Raw genomic sequence first — 19829 nt, 5'->3', positions numbered from 1 at the left:
TGCGTTTTACTAGTTGTGCGTGCACTTAATTTGTTCAATAATAATGTAATAAATGTATGGAAGACCTATTATTATCGACTGTCAAAGCGTACACCTTTCCTTAATATTATTCCAAGACTTCGAGTCATTTTGCATCGCCTGGGGGCCCGTTTGGCAAGAAAAACTTTCTCAGGTACTTACATAGGAAAAAAGTGTTTAAATTAATTCATAAATCGTTAAAAGATTAAGAATATATTGAACATTGTCTAAAAATCGAGTGATTTGAATATTTAAATAATTCAGACTATCTACTAACTGTAGAAGACCAAGTATATTGAATAATTCTTAAGTGTTTTTTTCAAGGATTAAGATTATTTATAGGAAACTGCTTAAAAATTGTATTTTTCGGAAGAAAAAATCTGTTAAATGGGTGATTTATTGGTAGAGACTAATTACTGGAGTACTGTTCTTAGTTTTCTTGGTAAGTTTTGATAAATTGAACAATATAAAAGACTATAATAATTACAATTAGCTCAGCAATACTTTACGGACTCTCATGTCACTTGTATTTTGTGGCATCCTGCATTCGACTTTCGTCTGGATACGGTTGAACCGCTACCATTAATCATGATAGACTCGCAGAGATGGTTAAACCATTCAGAAGACAAAGATGTGTATGACTACAAAGGGAAACGGGATGAGCTTGAGGGAAAGGGAATCGCCTACAACGATTGGACTCTTAGGCTGACTGTTGCCATAGAAAAGTCCCACTGTCAGGTGAGTTTTTAATGGAGACGATGACTAGTCAAAGATGGTATCGCATTTGGAGTGGGTGTCTGGCTGACAATGATGACAGGTGGCTCCATCAAAGGACACCCGCAAGTGGTCAAGATCCATTAAAATATTTTTCAACTAAGAAATTAGCATAATATAGTAGATCCATTTAGTTTATAGTGAAATATGTATTACCTTTTTTTGAGTATCCGCTGTCTTGACGAAGTCAAAGGTAAGCAGAAGCTTTTTGTTGGGATCCCTTCGTATGGCTGATAGTTTTTCTACAAACCTATTTGCATCCGCGATGGGCATCTGCCATCTCTTTCCCAGTTTTAGGTGATTCAGTTTGAGGCAGCTTGTTATCAACGATGAGAGTTGACGACTTGCGTTCGCAGGCGAGTCAATGCAATCCAGGACCAGGCACTCGAGCTCCGTCAACTGACCCAACTGGTCCACCGACTGAGCCGGCCAATTGTCGCAGTCCAGAGCTCTCAGTCGGCTGAATGACAGAATATGATGCACTTGGTCGCCTCTCACACGAACCGACAAGAGCTGCAGCTTTTGGAGGCTACCAGCGCGTCTGGCTATCGATCTATAGAAGTCATTGCTAACTTCCGCCACCCCACGGGCGATCAGGCGCAGTGATTGCAGGGCTTTGAAGTCGCCCAGGTCGGAATAGTTGACATCAAAATTATCCAGCGTGAGGTGCTCCAAGCTGGGTAACTTATCCGCCAACTGGGGCACCTGATGCGATCGTCTCCGATCTCGTCCGAAGTTCAGCAGGAGTCGTACCACGCTCTCCTTGTTTTCAAACATCTGCTGGAAGGCTAGGTTACTTAGGTTCGGGTCGACGCCATCCAAGTCCAGGGTCTCCAGTTTGGTAAAATGCCGCAACTGCTCTTCTGCAATGTTTACTTAGACTTATTCTTTGTTGTTAAAAAGGGGAAAAACGGCTTTCTTAGTCGGTGTGTAAAGCACTGTACACCCAATAAAAAATTTGTCATAGAAACTAAACTATTCTTACATAAATTTTAAACTATTGAGGATATCAAAATGAAACTTATCTGGTTTAAAAATAAGCCCTTAGTCTATAATTTTAAACTTTTCGGAGTAGTAATTAAACTAAACCGGATTGAGGTTACATTATTTAGTATTAAATAAATACGTCTTCTTTAATACTGTTTGTAGTTTATTTTTAAGACACACTTATTTAAACTTTATTTCAGTTTTTTTGGGTGTGGATATAATATAAAATTTGTCCTAATAAATTTTAACATAAACATTTTCGAGTAGTTTTTTTAAATTTCTAATTTATTTCAATTTCTCACAGACTTATAGAAAAAAATTAACATTTTTAAAAGTTTAAATAGGTTTTTTTTTGAGACCTTCCAAAGTTAATGAATTATAACATTTACATTGAGTAGTTTTTAAAAATTCTAAATTATTTCAATTTCTCACAGACTCATAGAAACAAATTAATTTTTCTAAAAACCGAAGTAATAATAACGATTCGAGATTTTGTGCTTTATGATGGGTTAATAGATCTACAAATTAAAGTTAAAACCTTATGTTTTTAAGTCGACTTATATAAGCTATAATTAAAATATATAAAGAAAGTATAAACTTCATGGAAAAATATTAAAAGTCTTAATAGTTTTCTTTAGGGACCTTCCAAAGTTGTATATTTAAGTATTGAAAGTCTAAAGGAGATACAAATTGAGTTACCCCCCAATTTAAATAAGTTTAAACTTTGAGTTATAAAATGTATCATTTAAATGAAGAAGCTTGTACTAACTTAAGAGCTTCATATAGGTATACTCACGCTGTGCAGATCTGGCATCTATCAGAGTGAGATCGGTCAGACTGGGCAGCTCCAGGAGCAGCTGCATGATGTGGCCCCTGTCCGGAATCTCCGGCGGCGTCGCTGTGACCGCGTGCATGAATATGATAACCGCCTGCCGCAGATTGGGGCAGTGGCGCCCGAGCAGGTCCAGGAAGGGGTAGGTGAAGGGCTCATCCCAGCGGCCGTGGGGCACCTCACATCTGGACACTTCCGATCCGCACAGCCGCAGCAGGAACTCCCAGTCCGGAATGGTTTTCAGTATTCGCGCATTGATTTTTCCGTATCGCGTTCGCAAAACGTCCCTTAGCACATCCCGAAAAAGCGGGTGGGCGCGGCCCAGATTTAGCCGATCCTCCAGAGCACTCAGGTGTGCAAAAATCTCCAAGTAGCACTCGTAGTTCAGATGTAGGAAGCTTGGGCCCTTACTCGATTCCTGGGGTTTGCCGCCGAATAGACACCCCAACCCCAATTTTTCCATTATGATAAGATTTCTTATTTATTTTACCGTTCGGCGGCAAACAGTTTTTCCATTTTCTTTTATTTGACTGGCTATCGATAACGAAGCAGCTGACGATATATTTTGCGCTGGAGTACTTTATGATGATAAGCCCCCTACACTTATAAAACGATAGTTCCATATTAAACTTCCGCCCTGAAACCAGATAGGATCATTTTTCAATATATATATATTAAAAAATTTTGTATTTTGTAAAAATATGCACTTTTTTGCATTTAAAACATTTTAGAAAAGTACGTTTTAGTATCTGGAGCATTGCCTTTAAAGCGTATCACTCATACGTACTGTGGTCTATTATTAAAAAAAATTGAAATCAATAATTTAAAAAAAAAAAACAATACGATTTTTGAGCGACGCCCAAGAATTAAGGACACCCTTAGATTGGTTTTCTGATTATAGCTTATAGTATGCGAAAACAATTTGTTGGCCTTAAAGTTTATCATTCATACGTACTGTTGCCTCTGTTTAAAATTTATTCTTATCCATGTTACGTGGACTAAATTCGGCTTTTTAACCAAAAACAATTGTTTTGTCGTTCTCCATATTTGGACTCCTATTTAATCATGATCAACAAGTTGACATATTGACAATAAGTTGACAGATGGGAGAAAGATTTCTTGGCACAAAATTCAAGCTGGCTTACTTGTCGAATGAGTAATTTTTATAAAAGCTTTGGTATCTTTGCGCATCGCCTATATCTTAATATACAATAATTTCGGTTTTCAAATACATTTTCTGTGGACCAAAAACTGCTATAACTTAATTCACTTCTTTTTATTTAAGAACTTTTTAGCATTTCAGGAGCAGATTCCCGAGTTCGCAAGATCTTTTTATTACTCCAGTATCTACTCCATTTGGAGATCGCTGCAAAATCGGTTTATTTTTGTTTACACTGAAGAGCTGGTAGAAAAAAAAGATGACTATCTGAATGGGTACATATTCCAAGGTTGTAAATATCCACTAACTTCAAAGTACTGGATTGCTATTATTAATTTATACTAGCAGATCAACCAAATATTTTACTGATAACCTCCGAAAACCTGAACTCAAGCACTTTCGATATTAAAACAAACCGATTTGTTGGTCCACGAGATTTTAATCCAAACCCGGGACCTGTTGAATTTGATCTACTTCAAAAATACGATGCCGAGAAGGAGGAGATTATCTGGGACGTTGGGACGAAGAGTACAATGTTGGGCAAGATGCGAAACCTTCAAGGGCGAGAGGTTGTCATTGGCATCTTTGACTATAAACCTTTCATGCTATTAGAGTATGTGAGTTCTCAGATTGTTTTCGAAAGGCAAATCAAGTGATATGAATCGTTTTTCTTTGAGCCAGAAAAAACAGCCTGTTTATTATGATCGCTCCGAAAACACAACTGAAGTAACCATCGACGGTACAGAAGTGCGACTAATGATTATATTCTGTGAGCTATATAACTGCACCATTCAGGTGGACACATGTAGGTGATAGAACTTAACTCAATGAAGATTTTACAATATTAAATGTAATCCATCGATTTAATACGTTTTCATACACAGCCGAAACCGCCGACTGGGGTGACATCTTTCCAAATGCCTCGGGTTATGGTCTTGTGGGGATGGTTCTTGATAGACAAAACGACTACGGCATAGGTGGCATGTACTTATGGTAACATTTCTACATTTTTAAACAAGAATTAAGCTACAATATTTACTTTTATTACTAGGTACGAGGCATATGAGTTTATGGATATGACCCACTTTCTAGGCCGATCTGGAGTCACCTGTCTAGTTCCCGCTCCCAATCGCCTAATCAGCTGGACCCTCCTGCTCCGACCTTTCCAGGCCGTCCTCTGGATGTGCGTGATGCTCTGCTTGCTGCTTGAAAGTGTGGCCCTTTGTGTGACCCGTCGTTGGGAGCACTCTTCAAATTACATTTTCAATTCGTGGACCGGAAGCCTGCGGTTCGGTTGCATTAGTACTCTAAAACTGTTCGTTAACCAGAGCACCAGCTACGTGACCAGCTCGTATGCTCTGAGAACAGTTCTGATTGCAAGCTACATGATCGACATTATCTTAACAACCGTCTACAGCGGCGGACTGGCGGCCATCCTAACATTACCCACTCTGGAGGAGGCAGCAGACTCTCGGCAACGTCTTTTCGACCACAAGCTTATTTGGACAGGAACTTCACAGGCCTGGATAACCACCATTGACGAACGGTCAGCGGACGTAAGTAAAGAGTTAGAGGCTGGAAAAAGATCTCTCATATTAAAATATGTATATCAAATACTTACAGCCAGTTCTACTTGGATTGATGGAGCAATACAGGGTGTATGATGCCGCTCTGATTTCCGCCTTCTCGCACACGGAGCAAATGGGATTTGTGGTGGAGCGTATGCAGTTTGGCCATCTGGGAAACACAGAGCTCTTAGCAAACGACGCCTTGGATCACCTGAAGCTTATGGTAGATGACATTTACTTCGCCTTCACAGTGGCATTTGTTCCTAGGCTTTGGCCACATTTGAGTGCCTATAACGACTTTATCCTGGCCTGGCACTCATCGGGCCTTGACAAATTCTGGGAGTGGAAAATCGCCGCGGATTACATGAACGCACGCCGCCAAAATCGCATTGTGGCCTCCCAGAAACTGAACCTGGATATTGGACCCGTCAAACTGGGCATTGACAACATCATTGGCCTAATTCTGCTTTGGTGCTTCGGTATGATCTGCAGCCTTCTTACATTTTTAGTTGAGCTGTGGAGAGGTCATAACACGTCCGTACTTTAAGAGATTTTTATTTTCTTGAGCTAAAACCAATTGCAGAACAGAAATTATTTCTGGAAAATGAATATTAAATCGAAGGCCGCCTAGCTAATCTTTTAAATTAGAGCTTTAAGCTTGTTGGCCGCCAAGTATTTGGGCATCTTAAGTACTGCTATGTGTTTTAACCTAACTACTGCCCCTCAAGTGGAGCACCTGATCAGTAACGCGAGTAATCAGGGGATCGAGCTCATTGTCCCGCAACTCCTCGCCCCACAGATCGTACAGAGTGTCTGTGGCCAGTTTTACCGAGTTCGGAACGGCAGTAGTGTTGAATGTTCGGAGCGTTAGAAAGATGACGGTATCCTCCACGATTGGGCTGTAGGTATCACAGATTGTGTGCAAAGCCCGAGCTCCATTCGGCGCGATCTGTGAATAACATTGCGCTTAGATCATTTAAAAAACTACCCACACCTTAAGACTTACTTCGTTCAGATTTACTATTAGGAAAACCTTTCCGTCATTGACCTTTGCCTTAAACCGCTCAATTGCCAGGCCATAGTCATTCATATTCAAGCCGAAATCCTCCTTGTTCATGTGAATCAGTTGGCTAGGACCACCTGTTTGTACGTGAAGAGTAAAGTAGAAGTAAATTAGTTTTAATTCTTCTACTTCAAACTGGGCGTATAACAACAAATAACTCTAACACTCAATATCGCGTGGTAAATATATATATTTTTTACAGGTATTAATAATACCCGTAAAATCCTAATAATAATAGGATAAAAATATAATGAATTTCAAACTTTAAAAATATAGTTATCCATTTCAACATGTGGTCTAAATGGTACATTTAGTAAGTCAAAAGCAAAACGTTCAAGTTCGTTTTTAACGAGGTTTTGTTAACTTACCAAAACACACAGAAGCCTCGGCAGCAATCGCATCGATCAGTTTTTGGAGCTTGGGGTCCTGATGCAGGAACAAAAACACACTGGGGTGCTTGTCCCTCTTGTTAATAAGTCCCTCGATCCCCATTTGTAGGGCTTTCCAGACCTTCTCTGGCTGTTGAGGCTTATTTCCACGAAGAGCGTTAAAGGCACATTGCTTTTCCGCCGCAATTACATTCCATCCACGCAAGTAGACCAAAAATAAACCCACTAAAACACCGGCTATGGCTAACCAAATATAGAGTCCATTGCTTCCTTGGGCTTCGTTGCTGGGGTGGTGCTTCTCGTTTAAAATGGAACTGGGAGTTGGAATACTGCGTCTTCGGGACACATCGCCGGCATCATGAGTCTCAGAATCTTCCTGGATCTCGTCGTCTTCTTCTTGCTCGCCGGCTGAAGATGTGCCTTCTTCGTAGCTGGCTGCCGACTCCATCATGTAGGCCCTGTTTTTGTCCACTTCGTCCTTCGCCTGGGAGGCAGTGGGAGTCTTTGGCGTGTCGCCGTGCAGTGGTCGCCTCTTAAGATCACTCATTTTTTCAAAATTATACAAATAAATAAAATGGAAATGACAACAAATGAAAGCTCAAAATAGGGATGACATTAAATATCGGCATATCTCAAATAAATATCGATAGTTTCAATAAGACCTGAGGTATTAAATGTAATTTTTCAATTAAAATTTAAGGTGGAGATAGAATTTTGTAAAAACGAACCTCCCCCTAAAGAGTCTTGTGATGCTGTTAAACCAAAACTTATGATTCAACGAGTCATATATTTTTTTTTTTCTGTTGTTAAAATATAACTTTCCATTTTTCACTTGCTAAGCCCGGAGCACCTACAAAAAATAAAACATTTACCAGTTTTAGAGATAATTTAATATGGCAGATTAAGTTTTTAGTGTTTTTTACGTTATATCCAAAGTTTTCGGTATGCAATAAATAATACAATTTGTACAAAGTATTTAAGATTAGCTTAAATGGAAGCCTAATTAATCCTGCTTAACTATTCCATTACGTTGTTGGGACCGTATTCAGTGTAAGACGTCTTAGCCTACCCAAGACAAGGATTTCGTCTATTGCTTTTTTGGCATAGAACTTCTGGTCCTCGCTGAGTTTTCGATACTCGAGCGCCCAAGTCTTGGCGTATATGTCGGACTCCTCAGCACCGCTATCATCCACGGGAAGCACTATCTCTGGTATGTCCGGAAGTTGGGCACGAATGGAAGCTGCAGGGGAGTTCTTGCCGCTAGCGACTCCAACGACAAATGCGGCTACATCGGCGGCAGCAGGTTTCGATTCCATTTCATCCGACAGGGACAGCTGATCCTCCTGCTCCTCCATGGCTTTGGAGCGAACCTTCCTCTTTTTGCATTCAGATTCACTGGACGAATTGTAGTTGTAGCCGTCAAACGACTGATTCTTGAGATACTGAAGGTGGCACCTGTGCCGTCTTAAGTTCGTCGTGGTCTTGTGGGGGAACGACATCAAACTCTGGCAGCCAATGCAGAATAACACGTGCTCCAGGAAGCTGCCATCGTCCTTCTCGATTTTGCGGTACACCCGCCACACGGTGCTACGCGTGCTTTTGTTATTAACAGCCAGTTTGTATTCACCGCTTTCAATTTTGTTGTGAATATCCTCAAACCTGAGCGCCATTCAGCTTAATTTGTTAAATTATGATTTGATTTGTTCAGAATCACTCAGCGATGGGACACAAGTAGCAGGAACACGGTCTATCGATAACTGAGTTGATTTGAAAATTTCGGTTAGAAGCTGACTTGGTTTTGCCTTGTGTATTAAAGATGGAAAGCTCAGTTAAAAAATAAAAAAGCGAACAAATATCACTTTATATTTTAATGGTGATATCAGTTAATGTATTTTATATTTAATTCATATAAATATTTAACACATTAGCATTTAAGAAAGTCCTAATTCCTAATGAGAAAATTAATTTCCTTATTATTGATTAATGTATTTGATTAACCGATAGTTAGTGATCGGTATATTTTCCCAGGTGGCAACGCCTCTGAGTGGCACATTGCGCCGGCAATTTACATACAGCAGTTTGTTTTTATTATTTTTAGAAGTTTTTACTAGTTTCCTAACTGTTATCAATGGCGGCTTTGTGCTTAGGACTTTCTGGGCTTCCAGGTATGCCTTATTAATTGGTTAAAACAGTAAATAGCTGGCATATTACATGGATTCAAGTTCCTAAACAGGAAGCGCTGAAGAAGATGCGAGATGTGGACGACAAGATTATATATGCATTGAATAATGCCCTGCCCACGGAGTCGTTCAAGGGTCAGGGTCAGGTGAACAGCGAGGGCACCTGTCGCGATCTGTACTCGAAACTCCAGCAGTCGCACCTGTCCAGGGTAACTCGCGACTAAACATTTCCTCTGCAGGTCAACCGATACTACATAAATACCTCCTTGCAGCAAGATAGCATACGCAGTTGCATAACCATATCGGCCAACAATCTGAAGCAGCTAAGGGAAAAGCGAGAGGCTCAGCCGGATGATGTGGATATTGATAGTCAGTTCAAAGCCGAGCAGCGCAAGGTAGGTATTGGCTTAACATCCATAACAAACAACTGATCTCATATCAATTTCAGCTGCGAGTTCTTCAAGCCGAGCTGAATGTGGAGGACATTATCAAGGAGCGCACCTACAAGACCTTCAATGAGCGATGCCGATCCTATTTCCATGCTGGCCAGTAGGCGCTAAACATGCAATAACTAGTTTTAGATGGATTTATTAGTGGTAACTAATGGAACTGCCCAACCAGGAGGCATTTACATGCACTTGGCTGTATAATGAGTTATTTACAACAAGTACATAAGACTTCACTATTAATAACGCATTTTTATTCGTCGATGGGCAGGTTGTAGGTGGCATAAACCGATCGAATGGGAACGCTTTTAAGGGTCGCCAAGGCTCCCAATACTAGTTGCGTAGCATCCTTCAGATCGTTGTATTCATGCAGCAGTTCTATGGTTTTGGTTTTCTCAGAATCCGAGGCTTCCTTGTGCTTATTGGCTGTTTTGCACAACTTTTTCTTGGAATCCTTCATATTTAAGTGAATTGCAATTGGATTGGAATGTTTGCAATCGGGGGATATCGTTATCGATTACGCATCAGCTGTGTGCACTGCATTCCCGACCGTCTGGTAGCCCTGTTCCTTAAAACGTGTGAAATTTTCAAGTTTCTTTGCATGATTAAATCGCGGAAAGGATTCTCAGGAACAGGTATGTTGCGCTCCAATCAGGTGTCGGTGGGAGGTATAATACTGGATTGGTGGTATCCTTGTAATGGACGTATCCGATAACTCGAGAAATTGGTAATGCTGACCTAAGCCCGCACCCATACACACGCACGCAAACCAGCCGTGTGCACACACAATGAAATGTGAAAGTGTTGTGATTGTGCATATTGCCAGGAAAACTGAAAAGTTCATTAAATGTGAATGCGTTATATGTATAATATTAGCCAAACAACGTAATCTCAATCATCTCAGAGATGTAGGATTATTTAAGCGCAATCACCTAGTGAATGTGCAGTTTCAGTGTTTCAAAATCACGTTCGGAATTGAATAGGAAAACCCAGTCATGAATGTCACTTTCCATTAGACCATTTCCCCCTTTATAGCGACTACAAACCGTAGACTCTTATGTTAATATATAGCTTTTTTGGCCCACTTTTTTTTTTCATCTTTTCAATTGCTAAGATATCCGGGTTTTAAAATTCATTTTGGGATTGGGTCCAGATCATGAACGTTCACTTTCCATTCGAAAAATTCTCGATCTTTTAGTGTTTCATTTGTGTTTTTAGATTTTAAATTGCTAAAACGGCGAAATGTCAACCACCCACAAGCAGCGCTATAAAAATGCCGCCTTGGACTCCACCGAAATGAGGCGTCGTCGCGAGGAAGTGGGCATCCAGTTGCGGAAGACCAAACGCGAACAGCAGCTCTTCAAGCGTCGAAATGTGGTCTTGGAGCCGGCCACATCCTCGACTTCAGCCGGAATGGAGAGCAGCACCAGCAACGATCTACAGGTGAGTAATCCTCTGTCCCAAATATGCAATAAGTCAAAGTATCATTCATTCCAGGCTGGCGACATGCATATGGCTGACAGCAGCACTGGTCCAACGCATTTTCCAGGCGGCCAGAGCGAACCAACTGGCGGAACCGGAGCACAGCCATCAGTAATAAACGAGGAGATGATCCAAATGCTGTACAGTGGACGCGAGAGCGACCAGCTGGAGGCCACGCAAAAGTTCCGCAAACTCTTGTCCCGCGATCCCAATCCACCCATAGAGGAAGTCATACAGAAGGGGATCGTGCCGCAGTTCGTTACTTTTCTGCGGAACAGCTCGAATGCCACGCTCCAATTTGAGGCCGCCTGGACGCTGACGAACATTGCCTCGGGCACCTCGCACCAGACCAAGATCGTAATCGAGGCCGGAGCAGTGCCCATCTTCATTGAGCTGCTCTCCAGTCCCCACGACGATGTCCAGGAGCAGGCTGTGTGGGCTCTGGGTAACATAGCCGGCGACTCGCCAATGTGCCGGGACCATCTGCTCGGATCCGGCATTCTGATGCCTCTCCTTAAGTGAGTAATAGTGAAGATTTCTTCCTAAATTGGTGTCACAATTTGTTCAATCTCTTGCAGCGTCTTGGGCAACTCGGAGCGCATAACTATGATCCGGAATGCGGTGTGGACTCTATCTAATCTGTGCCGCGGCAAAAACCCGCCCGCGGATTTTGCCAAAATTGTGCATGGTCTGCCCATACTGGCACGGTTACTGGACTACACCGATGCGGACGTGCTTAGCGATACTTGCTGGGCTATTAGCTACCTGTCGGATGGACCGAACGATAAAATCCAGGCTGTAATTGATGCGGGCGTTTGTCGTCGCCTAGTAGAGCTGCTACTGTGAGTGTTCTGGTTTCTGCTTTGAAAATTAACAAATAAATAATTCTTTCTTGCAGACATCCGCAGCATAACGTAAGCACAGCCGCGTTGCGGGCTGTGGGCAACATAGTAACCGGCGACGATCAGCAGACCCAGGTGATACTGGGCTACAATGCCCTACCCTGCATTAGCCACCTCCTGCGCTCGTCGGCGGAAACCATCAAGAAAGAGTCCTGCTGGACAATCTCGAACATTGCGGCCGGCAATCGGGAGCAGATCCAGGCCATAATCAGTGCCAACATATTCCCGCAGCTGATGATTATAATGCAGACGGCAGAATTCAAGACGCGCAAAGAGGCAGCTTGGGCCATTACCAACGCCACCAGCAGCGGAACCTCTGAGCAGATCAACTACTTGGTCCAAGTTGGCTGTGTGCCTCCAATGTGTGATTTTCTGACGGTCGTCGACTCGGACATCGTCCAGGTGGCACTGAATGCTCTGGAAAACATTTTAAAGGCGGGCGAAAAGTTCCAGACGCGACCAAATCCCTATGCCATTACCATCGAGGAATGCGGCGGTAAGTGAAATTATCAAAGGGACCTGATGTCAATTTAAAAACGACCTTACTTTCTTTTAGGTCTGGATAAGATCGAGTATCTGCAGGCGCATGAAAACCGAGACATATACCACAAATCGTTTTACATAATCGAGCAGTACTTTGGCAACGAAGAGGAGGACAGCCGGGTTGCACCTGTGGCGGGCAGCCAGCAGTTCGAGTTCGATCCGGACACCATGCCCAGCAGCGGCTTTAACTTTTAGCACCACACCCGGCATGACATAATCAACACTATCGAAAAACGAATCCTACTGAGGTCCTGAACACACAGAACACAACGGGAAACGATGGCTTGCCTTCTTGAATTTAATTGGAGGCCAGAGCACGGGCACGAAACATCGGCCGCAGGAGAAGTGCAGTCACTACTAGCATTTAAGTGAAGTTGGTCATTCAGTCGGCGCGTTTTTGTCCCTTTGTTATACATACTCGTCTGCGTGTTATTTCAGCGGTTAAAACTTTATCATTTTCGAAGTGGTCCAGGACCAATCATGACCTTACTCGAGCATTTTCCCCAGCTGGCGAGATCGCTTTCACCTAGTTCGTATGTACTAATTTAATGTGTTATACAACATAATGTATATGATTTTGCTTTACTCAATTTGAGTTTGTAAATATTTTTCACTAAGCCCAACTACGTTGAGACCCCGACATGGTGTTGTTATACATTCATACAAACAAACAAACGTACTTTACGATAATGATAACAAATAACTTGAAATGTTTTTATTTGATTTTGTTACGCAAATTGCCGCCTGTAAATTCGTTTAAATTATGAAACATTATTATTTAATTTTGAGGACACATCAATAAAGAACAACTAGACCACAACTATGCAGTATTCAGTATGTAAAAAGCCAAATATTCTTTTAAGATGGCTTCGGCATGTTTTTAAATCGAATCTTTAAATAGTTTGAGTGTCATGTGCCATGGTTTAATCATAGCTACAGATTTAAACTAATTTTTTGAACCCTCGGGAACAGCTCAGGGTAATTCTACAAATCGAAATTTATCCTATATTCCCGACACCGTCAAATGTAGTAATGCACCTAAGCGCGCTTGACGAACTGCACCTTGTAGGGTTTCGGAGTAAGAGTAATCCCGGGCAGCAGGACCATCGATGGAGTCTCGCCCGCCGGCAGGACAATGCTGAAGTGCTGCACGATCCGGACCAGGAACGAGAAGATGCAGGCACGGGCCAGGGCATCGCCCAAGCAACGACGTCTGCCCATGCCGAAGGGCATAAAGTACTCGTCCTTGAAGCATTTGCCAGCTGGATCGATAAACCTTTCTGGACGGAACTCGAGCGGATCCTTCCAATGATCCTTGTCCAGATGCACGGAGCGCAGGCTGATCAGAATGGTGGCGTTTTTGGGTATGTCGTAGCCACCCAGCTTGGTGGACCACAAAGCCCTCCGCGGACCGGTAATCGGAGTGATGTGGAAGAAGCGCTGCACTTCCATGATGAAGGCGTCCATGTAGTCGAAGGATTCCCGCCGGCTCAAGTGAGGAAATGCATCCGAGCTGGCGGCGGCCACACTGGCGGTTACCTCGGCGAAGAGCTTCTCCTGGACATCCGGCCGCATGGCCAGCACCATTAGGGCCAGATTGATCGTGTTGCTGGTGGTCTGGGAGCCTGCTATGAAGAAATCCAGGATGGTCATCACCAACTGCGTCTCGTTGAAGCTGCTGCTTTCGCCGCCAGCACTGCGATCGCTCATCTCCTGGAGATAGGCATAGATAAGATCGCTCTCCGTCGGCGACGGATCCTTCGCCAGCTGCCGACGATGCTCCTCGATGGTGTCCATAAAGAAGCCATACAGTTCTGTGTTCAGCTGCTGGATGAGATTGTAGCCAGTGCGATCGGGGGCCACATGGCGCAGCCAGGGAAACTGGGCCAACAGGCCGCCGCAGATGTCAAAGAGCTTGGAACGTCTGTTCATCAGGTCGAGCAGTCGGCGCAGGGTGCCATCCTCCTGGCTGGCGATCCTCTTTCCGGCGATCAGGCACCACAGCACATTGAGCACACTTTGGGCCAGCCAGGTGACCGGTTCGATTGGCTGCTCCCCCGTGCCCTCCAACTGGGTCAGCAGCTCCTCCGCCTCCAGTTCGATCTGATGCTCCATCTGGCTGCGGCCGTAGCCCACGTGGCGCATCTGCTTCATGGCGAAGTGGCGGTGCTCGTACCACAGCTGTCCGTCCGTGCAGGTGATTCCCTTCCGGGTTCCCATGGTGCGCAGGCGCAGGAAGAAGTTGTCCGGCCGTCCCTCGAACACCTCTTGCAGCTGCACCTCCTTGACCATCTCGTGACCCAGAGCCACCACGACGTACTCTCGGCCCAGTTTCATCCCCACCAGGTCACTCCGGAAGTCCTGCGCCCACCGCTCGAACAGGATGTGCTGACCGCCAAGGGCACGGGCCTCCTTTCGGAACTGCAGAAAAATAGGGGGAAAATCGTTATATATTTGAAAAGGTGCATATGTCAGCTTATACTATGTGAAATTACACTAGTTTACAAAAATAAATAGCTTGTTGGCTAAAACCTTCAAGTAAAAGCACGTTTAAAAAAACTTTAAGACTTCACAAACCTAATTTTCATCTTTGAATAAAACTGTTACTTTAATGAATTCCATTAATGATTTCCGATTTCATATTCATTTCGTTTAGCTTTATAGCTAATCATAAAATTGATAAAATAAAAACAAATTTTTAATGTTGTTTAATAATAATATACCCTTTTATCGGATATACGCTAGAGAATTAGATTAAAGCATGGTGATTTTAAAGATGATGGTTTTAGTTCTTACCTGTATGGTGTTCCCTAGCCATGGCCAGAATCGAGGTCCTGTTGAGGAAAAAAATTTAAAGGAAATCGGTAAAAAAATTTAAAAATATTTTTATTTTTTTTTAACAAAAATTCTGTTTAAAAAAATATACATTTATGTCTCTTCATTATAATACAAAAGATCTTAATCTTCAGGATAAATGTTGACTAAATAAAAATCATCGATTTAGATTCGGTTTCACTAAACCCTGAAACAGCCCAATTCAATTAAGTGATTTCTACTCTTTAGTTATCTTATCGGTTCTACAGAAATCTGTTGGGTGGTAAATCACGAAATCGAAAGTAAAAACTCTATCTTGTAATCTATTTCTTAAACCCCTTGGTTATTAACTATCAATACGGCGTGCGTATATCATTGCATTTCATAACTAAAAGACATTCAAATTGTACTGTTTTTTTTTCTGAGTGCTAAAAAATCTCTAAGAAATATATATAAATCAATATATGTTACTCAATTTGAATTGCAAATTTTCGATATTGACAAATAAAATTCAAATACTGCCTATATAAAGGAGTGACATCCATTGCATCCATATCCCCAATTCAAATGCATAACAAACTGCATTTGTAAATGGAATAAATGAGCTCGGCCCTTGTTAATAGCGAATTCAGACCAGTTAGGCAAGGTGTCAGAAATGTGTGACGATTTTATCAATGAGATTTATTTGCAATGTGAGACGTGTGCCGTCTGGTTCTCCGCCGATGTATCCGTCCACCATTACAAGTTGCTAATGAGCTGGCCAATTGGTCGTGGGGCAGGTCGCCTGTTCGTTGGCTTAATATCTATCAAGATCTATAAACGCTTAAAAAAATCTACTAGGGGAATTTACTAGAAGTAAAATAAACATAATGTCATAAATATCTACATTTATTTATCCCTTACTATTTAAATAAATATCTTTTATTTATTTTTGAAACTAAATACTGGCAAAGCAGTTCTTTGGAATTCGGAAAAGTCCCCTATCTTTAAAAAGGTATGGTTCCTTACGTATCCCTATGTGCAGAACCTAAACATATTCTCACCTGGGGGAAAATTCTTGGGACGTCGCACAGAAATGATAAGTGAATAAATCACAAAACCAATTAGAATCGCGCACAGAAATATGAGGGCACTCATTTCAATATATATGTCTTTAGTGACCACAACCGCCGAAACCGTCACCGAATCAAGGCTTTTGTCCAAGTAATTGATATTTACTGGGGAACCAAAGTGTCCGAGCGTCCGTACGCCACGCCAGCTCTATGCCAACTGATTCCGAACCCGAATCGAACGAATAAGAGAGCCAGACCCAGAACCAGACAAACCCACGCGCCTGGGCTGCCGCCTTTTCATGTGGGTCTATTGATAGTGCAAGCAAAAAAAAAATAAATGAAAATAAAATGAAACCAAAAACGGGCGAAAAAGCCCGTCTCAGTTGATAAACCAAATACACACATGGCGGTATATAAATATTAGTAGTTGTGTGTCCGAAGAAATTCGAGCAACGATCACGTCCAAAACGTGCTTGGCCAAGAACTATTTGTTGTTTTTAATTTACTGCGACCTCTCTTTTCCAGAGAGCAATGTAGAAATCGAGATTAGTTAAAATTAAGATTATTCGAAACATTCTTATCTAAGCAATTTTTTTTTAATTTTTACATTAATTTAATTCATGTGGTAGAAAAATGATGAGCTTATCCAACAAGTAGTGTTTGTACATCGGATATGAAATTTCAATCGCCGGCGCCAGCAACACGATACGATGGATTATCTTTGGAACTGTATCGAAATGTTGGATTCTGGTAATTATTAAAGGAAGACCGAGTTCTTAGCAATTATGTAGTCAATCTCGCTCGTCCACGGATTTTTAAAGGCCCGCCACTCGCTCTGCAGCTGAATATAGCTGTTGTCCTTGCACCGGAAGCGGTAGACCTGTGTGGTGACCTTTTCCGGCATCTGCATCACCATCTTGTGGGACTCCATCAAGGCGGCGATGTCTTCGTTGTGAAAGTACTCGTAGAAGCTTGTGCCTAGTATCTCCTGAGGCAGGAAGCCGATCACCAGGGTGGCACTGCAGTGAGGAAATCAAAACGTTAACAGGGATTGATTTTTCAGAAATTTCAAGCATAACTATCGGTAAAGTGGGTCCAAATATTGTTATATTCACATAAAAACGGACAAAATATTAAACTAAATTAAGTTATAAATCAGTGCTATTAGATACCCGTTTCTCAGCTTACCAATTTCAATATAATAAATATACCTACAAAAAGTTTGTATGATAGATATTGCAGATATTGACATATAGAGGGCATAACTAGAAATCTCTAGCTTTTAAAGACGTTCATACGGACAGACAGACGGACATGGCTAGATAAACTCGGATAATATTTATACTTTATAGGTTCGGAATCGATTTCTTCTACCTGCTACATAATTTTTAACGATTACTAATTTTACTCAACGAGTAAGATAAGCTGAGTTTTTCATAGGTTTTAAAGGGTCTTACTGGGGTCTTAATCATCATTAATTAAGCATTTTTGAAAGCTCTTATTTTTATCTATCTTTTTATCTTTAATCCACCAATCAATTTGACCTACCGCTGGTCGATGAAAAGGAATTTTCCCTCGCCGGAGTGCCGCGAGATGAAGAGCAAGTGGCGAATGTTGGGGTGATTGTCCAGCGAGGCGGGTAAGGTGGAGTTGCGGACGTTGGGCGGAATACGACCTATTGCTACCAAGCAAGAGAGGTTCGTTGTCTGCTCGTCGCTGTCTCCGTCCTGATCTTCGTCCTTGATGGGTGTCCACGATTTGAGGTAGCCCGTGCACTGGATGACCCGGTACTTGTGGCCCGTACTCAGCCTGGACTTGCGTTTCGTAGAGCTACGGGAGCTAGAAGATGTGTCTGACTCCTCCTTGATCTGGTTGTTGTTCGCGGCGCGTAGCTTCATGCGGCAGAAGAAGGAACGTCGGGCACCGGGACACAGGCGGCACAAGCTCTGCGGAACGTCGGTCTTTACGGGCAACATGGCTATTTGGAGTGCAAAACAATGATATTTAAGTATCGTATAAAAACTTAGTCTTGTTGGTAACTTACTTTTAGCATCGATGAGCCTTTCCCTGGGACATTGCTCCAGCGACGACAGTTGCTCCTTGACCTTGCCAATATCCTTAGGGTGCAGGACGTCGAACCAGCTCTGACCCAGCAGATCCGCCGATGTGCTGTTTAGAACACTGGAAACCGAGTCGGAGACGTACAGGATGCGTCCCCGGTCACAACCCACCACGAACAGGAAACCCTCCGAAGCCTGCAGGATGATCATCTTGAGCTCCTGGTCCGAGAGAAAGCTCGGTCTGTAGTCGGATCCGTTGAAGGGATGCAAGCTGCCGCTGCCACGGATGCCCCGTAGATGCTGTACTGCCATCCGGAGCACCGTCAGCTTGTCCAGTTTACGCTGCATCGCAAAGCACATGGGGATCATGGAGGAGAGTTCGTTGATGTACGTGTTCATCTTATCCCGCCGTCGCTTCTCTATTTCACTGTGGTTCTGTCTAAAAGGGAAACATTGATAATGCTGGACTTAATTGGGTTTCACAGAGCTATATTGATTTTTTAATAAAACTACGTTAGATAAAATCTGTGTTAATATTTAGTTAAAAACAAATCTTAATTTTTATTTTCCTCTATATCTATGTATGAACAGTATTGGCATCGTATAATAATAAACCGATTAAATGTTACATTTAACTTGCTTTGTTGGTTTTTTTTATGATTTTACAGGTACTTTTTAAATAAATGAAAACTAGTTTTATATTTTAAAATCAAATATGCTACTTTTTTACTGTTTTCATATTGAAGCTGGGATCAAATTCTGAAATATAATTTTCTTTCTGCGGACAAAAAAAAAGTTTACTTTTTGTAACGGTTCTTTGTTTAAAAATCTCAATACATTAATGGAGGATAAGACTAAAACAAACTTGATTTGGAAACAAACTATGTAGACTGTGAATTAGTTACGTACTTGCGATTTTCATCTGAGGTTCTCGCGGACTTCTCCCCGTCGAAAGTCTCATCTTCGATCTCCTCCAGATTTTCGCTGAAAGTGAAAAATACATGAATGGATTAAAATCAACCCCGTTATTTTCCGTTATTCCGTGTTTTTGTGGGTGGATTTCCCTTGTAAAGAGCGTCAACTGTTGCTTCCTCTTCCCTTAACACAGACATACAAACTTACCTGGGCAATTTGTGTGTGTGTGTGGGTGCTTAACGCACACTCTCGCTTTTTTTATATAATGTGTGTAATTTGCAATGCACTTTTCAATGGAACTTACCTAAACTCTTGACCTTCCATTGCTAATCAATAGCGCTTCTTTATGGCAAATTAAGTTCTTCTGATGAAGACTCTTCAGTTTGTTTACTAACATTAACGTCCAATAATAACATTTATAACGAAAGTGTGTGCAGGCCGACGATTAATATTTATTGCAAGCTTTTCCTGCATCTTCAGCTTGAAAGCTCTAGTGTGAACGCGGCTGGAAAATATACCATCAAGCTTTCAGAAGTATTCTCGAAATATACTATTAATAAAAACTCGCACAGTTTTGTTATAATGGTCAGATATTTGTAACTTAAGGAAAGAAATATTCCATTTAAAGTAAATATATATCTGATT

General features: G+C 42.0%; 9 protein-coding genes across 9 annotated transcripts; 3 read left to right on the top strand and 6 right to left on the bottom strand.

Moving 5' to 3' along the window:
* The first annotated feature begins 137 nt into the window (after positions 1-137).
* Positions 138-5885, top strand: LOC128260145 (uncharacterized). The gene is made up of 8 exons (XM_052992928.1): positions 138-460; positions 512-756; positions 3897-4059; positions 4119-4387; positions 4452-4575; positions 4655-4763; positions 4822-5326; positions 5394-5885. The coding sequence occupies exons 1-8, from the start codon at positions 406-408 to the stop codon at positions 5883-5885; spliced, it is 1962 nt and encodes a 653-aa protein (XP_052848888.1). The 5' UTR covers positions 138-405.
* LOC128260176 (uncharacterized) lies at positions 448-3143 on the bottom strand. The gene is made up of 3 exons (XM_052992977.1): positions 2576-3143; positions 949-1655; positions 448-891 (listed from the first exon to the last, which is right to left on the bottom strand). The coding sequence occupies exons 1-3, from the start codon at positions 3072-3074 to the stop codon at positions 781-783; spliced, it is 1317 nt and encodes a 438-aa protein (XP_052848937.1). The 5' UTR covers positions 3075-3143; the 3' UTR covers positions 448-780.
* LOC128260184 (uncharacterized) lies at positions 5878-7419 on the bottom strand. Its single transcript, XM_052992986.1, has 3 exons — positions 6770-7419; positions 6345-6478; positions 5878-6287 (listed from the first exon to the last, which is right to left on the bottom strand). Exons 1-3 carry the CDS (start codon positions 7335-7337, stop codon positions 6048-6050), a joined length of 942 nt encoding a protein of 313 aa, XP_052848946.1. The 5' UTR covers positions 7338-7419; the 3' UTR covers positions 5878-6047.
* A 251-nt stretch (positions 7420-7670) lies between these two features.
* LOC128260187 (uncharacterized) lies at positions 7671-8561 on the bottom strand. Its single transcript, XM_052992990.1, has one exon. It carries the CDS (start codon positions 8458-8460, stop codon positions 7816-7818), a length of 645 nt encoding a protein of 214 aa, XP_052848950.1. The 5' UTR covers positions 8461-8561; the 3' UTR covers positions 7671-7815.
* A 262-nt stretch (positions 8562-8823) lies between these two features.
* LOC128260190 (protein MIX23) lies at positions 8824-9662 on the top strand. The gene is given in 5 exon segments (XM_052992992.1): positions 8824-8936; positions 8938-8955; positions 9024-9179; positions 9243-9365; positions 9419-9662. Coding segments are annotated over 5 exon segments (420 nt in total). The 5' UTR covers positions 8824-8918; the 3' UTR covers positions 9524-9662.
* On the bottom strand, positions 9543-10021 carry LOC128260194 (DNA repair protein SWI5 homolog). Its single transcript, XM_052992997.1, has one exon. It carries the CDS (start codon positions 9874-9876, stop codon positions 9670-9672), a length of 207 nt encoding a protein of 68 aa, XP_052848957.1. The 5' UTR covers positions 9877-10021; the 3' UTR covers positions 9543-9669.
* On the top strand, positions 9947-13019 carry LOC128260173 (importin subunit alpha-7). Its single transcript, XM_052992974.1, has 6 exons — positions 9947-10051; positions 10635-10859; positions 10914-11416; positions 11477-11740; positions 11797-12296; positions 12357-13019. Exons 2-6 carry the CDS (start codon positions 10659-10661, stop codon positions 12536-12538), a joined length of 1650 nt encoding a protein of 549 aa, XP_052848934.1. The 5' UTR covers positions 9947-10051; positions 10635-10658; the 3' UTR covers positions 12539-13019.
* Positions 13020-13043: 24 nt separating this feature from the next.
* Positions 13044-16471, bottom strand: LOC128260174 (probable cytochrome P450 305a1). The gene is made up of 3 exons (XM_052992975.1): positions 16201-16471; positions 15140-15177; positions 13044-14764 (listed from the first exon to the last, which is right to left on the bottom strand). Exons 1-3 carry the CDS (start codon positions 16292-16294, stop codon positions 13382-13384), a joined length of 1515 nt encoding a protein of 504 aa, XP_052848935.1. The 5' UTR covers positions 16295-16471; the 3' UTR covers positions 13044-13381.
* A 327-nt stretch (positions 16472-16798) lies between these two features.
* On the bottom strand, positions 16799-19677 carry LOC128260180 (protein cycle). Its single transcript, XM_052992981.1, has 5 exons — positions 19489-19677; positions 19179-19253; positions 18254-18708; positions 17758-18187; positions 16799-17228 (listed from the first exon to the last, which is right to left on the bottom strand). The coding sequence occupies exons 1-5, from the start codon at positions 19506-19508 to the stop codon at positions 16967-16969; spliced, it is 1242 nt and encodes a 413-aa protein (XP_052848941.1). The 5' UTR covers positions 19509-19677; the 3' UTR covers positions 16799-16966.
* Between the last annotated feature and the right edge of the window lie 152 nt (positions 19678-19829).

The sequence above is a fragment of the Drosophila gunungcola genome (genome assembly GCF_025200985.1).
Source record: "Drosophila gunungcola strain Sukarami chromosome 3L unlocalized genomic scaffold, Dgunungcola_SK_2 000014F, whole genome shotgun sequence".
In the NCBI taxonomy this organism is placed as follows: domain Eukaryota; kingdom Metazoa; phylum Arthropoda; class Insecta; order Diptera; family Drosophilidae; genus Drosophila; species Drosophila gunungcola.
Note: the sequence above shows the minus strand (reverse complement) of the source record. Positions and strands in the feature narration are given on the sequence as shown.

Bases quoted from the DNA above. Each gene is read 5' to 3' on its own strand.
- LOC128260187 (XM_052992990.1), bottom strand. From the start codon at position 8,460: ATGGCGCTCAGGTTTGAGGATATTCACAACAAAATTGAAAGCGGTGAA.
- LOC128260176 (XM_052992977.1), bottom strand. From the start codon at position 3,074: ATGGAAAAATTGGGGTTGGGGTGTCTATTCGGCGGCAAACCCCAGGAA. The intron at 1,656-2,575 runs GTGAGTATACCT...TAAACATTGCAG, and splicing joins AGATGCCAGATCTGCACAGC to AAGAGCAGTTGCGGCATTTT. The intron at 892-948 runs GTAATACATATT...CTAATTTCTTAG, and splicing joins CAGCGGATACTCAAAAAAAG to TTGAAAAATATTTTAATGGA.
- LOC128260174 (XM_052992975.1), bottom strand. From the start codon at position 16,294: ATGAGTGCCCTCATATTTCTGTGCGCGATTCTAATTGGTTTTGTGATT. The intron at 15,178-16,200 runs GTGAGAATATGT...TTTCCTCAACAG, and splicing joins TCCCAAGAATTTTCCCCCAG to GACCTCGATTCTGGCCATGG. The intron at 14,765-15,139 runs GTAAGAACTAAA...ATTTTTCTGCAG, and splicing joins GGCTAGGGAACACCATACAG to TTCCGAAAGGAGGCCCGTGC.
- LOC128260194 (XM_052992997.1), bottom strand. From the start codon at position 9,876: ATGAAGGATTCCAAGAAAAAGTTGTGCAAAACAGCCAATAAGCACAAG.
- LOC128260184 (XM_052992986.1), bottom strand. From the start codon at position 7,337: ATGAGTGATCTTAAGAGGCGACCACTGCACGGCGACACGCCAAAGACT. The intron at 6,479-6,769 runs GTAAGTTAACAA...ACGTACAAACAG, and splicing joins CGAGGCTTCTGTGTGTTTTG to GTGGTCCTAGCCAACTGATT. The intron at 6,288-6,344 runs GTAAGTCTTAAG...TGTTATTCACAG, and splicing joins TAATAGTAAATCTGAACGAA to ATCGCGCCGAATGGAGCTCG.
- LOC128260145 (XM_052992928.1), top strand. From the start codon at position 406: ATGGGTGATTTATTGGTAGAGACTAATTACTGGAGTACTGTTCTTAGT. The intron at 461-511 runs GTAAGTTTTGAT...AATTACAATTAG, and splicing joins TACTGTTCTTAGTTTTCTTG to CTCAGCAATACTTTACGGAC. The intron at 4,576-4,654 runs GTAGGTGATAGA...TTTCATACACAG, and splicing joins CACCATTCAGGTGGACACAT to CCGAAACCGCCGACTGGGGT.
- LOC128260173 (XM_052992974.1), top strand. From the start codon at position 10,659: ATGTCAACCACCCACAAGCAGCGCTATAAAAATGCCGCCTTGGACTCC. The intron at 10,860-10,913 runs GTGAGTAATCCT...CATTCATTCCAG, and splicing joins GCACCAGCAACGATCTACAG to GCTGGCGACATGCATATGGC. The intron at 11,417-11,476 runs GTGAGTAATAGT...AATCTCTTGCAG, and splicing joins ATTCTGATGCCTCTCCTTAA to CGTCTTGGGCAACTCGGAGC.
- LOC128260180 (XM_052992981.1), bottom strand. From the start codon at position 19,508: ATGGAAGGTCAAGAGTTTAG. The intron at 18,188-18,253 runs GTAAGTTACCAA...CACTCCAAATAG, and splicing joins AAGGCTCATCGATGCTAAAA to CCATGTTGCCCGTAAAGACC. The intron at 17,229-17,757 runs GTAGGTCAAATT...TCCTCACTGCAG, and splicing joins TTCCTTTTCATCGACCAGCG to TGCCACCCTGGTGATCGGCT.